This window comes from Mastomys coucha, chromosome X (assembly GCF_008632895.1).
Source record: "Mastomys coucha isolate ucsf_1 chromosome X, UCSF_Mcou_1, whole genome shotgun sequence".
Classification (NCBI taxonomy): domain Eukaryota; kingdom Metazoa; phylum Chordata; class Mammalia; order Rodentia; family Muridae; genus Mastomys; species Mastomys coucha.
Genome location: NC_045030.1, coordinates 65604314 through 65606524, shown reverse-complemented (window position 1 = coordinate 65606524; position 2211 = coordinate 65604314). Strand labels below are relative to the sequence as shown.

The window sequence follows — 2211 nt, the reverse complement described above, 5'->3', positions numbered from 1 at the left end:
ACATTTGATAATCTATCCCAAATGGAAAAATAGTCGCCTCCAAAACAGCATATATGATAGTGCTGCACTATTTTCTACTCAAGCTACTTTTGACCTTCCATTACTTAGGATTTTTATTACTTTTTTTTCATACTCAGAGTGAACACACTCAAAAACAAATCCATTACTCTGGGTACAAGCTAGAAGCTCATGTTCTGTCATCATTGTGACTGGGCTTCTATTTGGAGAAATAACTTCTGGTCCAGGTCTTTTTCTTCCTCATCTCTTAAAGCTTCTTCATACAAAAATAAGAAAAACAGTGGGTCATGTTGATTGATCCTTGCCAAAATTTCTAGAACTTTCATCTTGGTTGTTTCAGCATGGGCTCTTGGACCCCATAAAAACTCAAAGTGTGGAGGATGACTGTTAGACACCTGCTGATATTCCAAATAATTTTCTTGCACCAAATCTCTGGTTAGAAATGCTCTGGGCTCACCATAGATGGGATGATCCTCCCCATCATATACTCTCATCATATTCAGGAATTCCCAGACACTTTCTTCAGAATCACACTTCCGTTCTATGAATATAAAGCCAAGAATAACAATGAGGAAGCCATTTCTAGTCATTCTCTGCTCTCCATTCAGTTTTTCTTCATAGGTGAGGTTCAATGAACTGACAAGTGTATAGGAGTTGCTTATAGGACAGTTTTCCTTTATATCAATGCCAGAAAGCATGTACAAGCACTTAGAAGCATCCATAAAGATCATGTGTAATTGCTTCTTGTATTCTTTGCTGACAATATCTAACATTTCTACTTTTGTTATTGGTTCCTTCACTAGATACTTGAAGATCATAGCATACACCAAATCAGACATCTTTTCCTTTAGTAGGCTATTCATCAAAGATGGTATAGCTTTTGAAGAATGGATAATGCCTGGACTCTCCTCTTCTTGCATGTGATTAATATCTTCATCTAATTTTTTTCTGAAATGTGGATGAGTGGAAGTAGCTCTGAGTTTTCTAAAGAGTCAGTATTCCTGAAGCATGCCTCTCTTCCTCAATGCCCTGAAATAAAGTGGAGATGGAGAATTGGGTGGAAAAGGAGTGGGGAAGAAGAGTTAAAGCAGGTAAGGAGACATTTAAATGAGGAAAACACATGGATGATGTGTTACTATTCTCATAATTTCTAGTTTCTTCCTTGTTCTCCTCTTTGCCTTCCCTTTCTTGATCTTCTTCATACTCTTCCCACTCTTCTATTTCCTTCTCCTCCATTTCATTCTCTTTTTCTTCTTCATTACCTTCTTCTTCCTCCTCCTCATCTTCTCCCTCTTCTGCTTTCTCTTCTTCCTCTGCATCCTCCTCCTCCTTCTACTCCTTCTACTCCTTGTTTTCCTCTTCTTCTTCCTCCTTTTCTTCCACTTCCTCTTCTTCCTCATGCTTTTCTTCATCCTCCTCCTCTTCTTCTAGTATGGGTACCAATACAAACGTCAAGTCCTCCACTTCATTTGGATCCTGGAAATCACCCTCAAAATGGAGATGAATACACATTTGCTGGCAATGCATGATGACTCTGACAGGGTGCCATGGGTAGAAATATGATCAGTTGTGTAGGTGATGAGCTTCTACAGGCCTGGAAGAAAAATATATTAAATTATTTCAGCTTAAATTCTCAACCTTTATGGCTCTGAAAAGAAAAGCCAACTTACAGATCTTCATAGGAGAAATCCCAGAACTGGTCAGCTTTCTTTTTAGTTGGCCTTCACTATAAGAACTGGTAGAAACATATGAGAAAGAGAAATACGCAAAACACAGACACTTGGCAAGACCTCAGATCCCATGGCTCTCAATGGGATATGTGGTATTGCATGTCTTGGGGTCTTTTCTGTCTTGGTGGGTTTTTGCCTTTGGGGCCTATTCAGTATTTGTACCTCACCTTGATTCCCAATACTTCCATAGTATCTTCTGCACTCCAATCTGTGAGCGTGTAATTGCCATCAATACATTAACCACACTTTCTAATGCTTTGTAAATGCAATTGAGAAGTAGCTTGAGTGGAGGAATGACAGAAGAGATCTGTGCCCCTGAGAGCTGACAGGTAAAGGCATGTTCTGAGATTATCATGCTCTCTTTAAATAGTCCTTTTTTAATATTCACCTGTCCTCTAGCATGATCTTGTGGGATAAGGCCAAATTCTCTGGCGAACACACAACATTCCTTTTTTTTTTTTTT

At 38.9% G+C, this 2211-nt stretch overlaps 1 protein-coding gene across 1 annotated transcript; it reads right to left on the bottom strand.

Moving 5' to 3' along the window:
* Nucleotides 1-200: 200 nt before the first annotated feature.
* Nucleotides 201-938, bottom strand: LOC116090472 (melanoma-associated antigen 10-like). The gene has a single exon (XM_031371384.1). The coding sequence runs from the start codon at nucleotides 936-938 to the stop codon at nucleotides 201-203; it is 738 nt and encodes a 245-aa protein (XP_031227244.1).
* Nucleotides 939-2211: the final 1273 nt, after the last annotated feature.

Bases quoted from the DNA above. Each gene is read 5' to 3' on its own strand.
- LOC116090472 (XM_031371384.1), bottom strand. From the start codon at position 938: ATGCAAGAAGAGGAGAGTCCAGGCATTATCCATTCTTCAAAAGCTATA.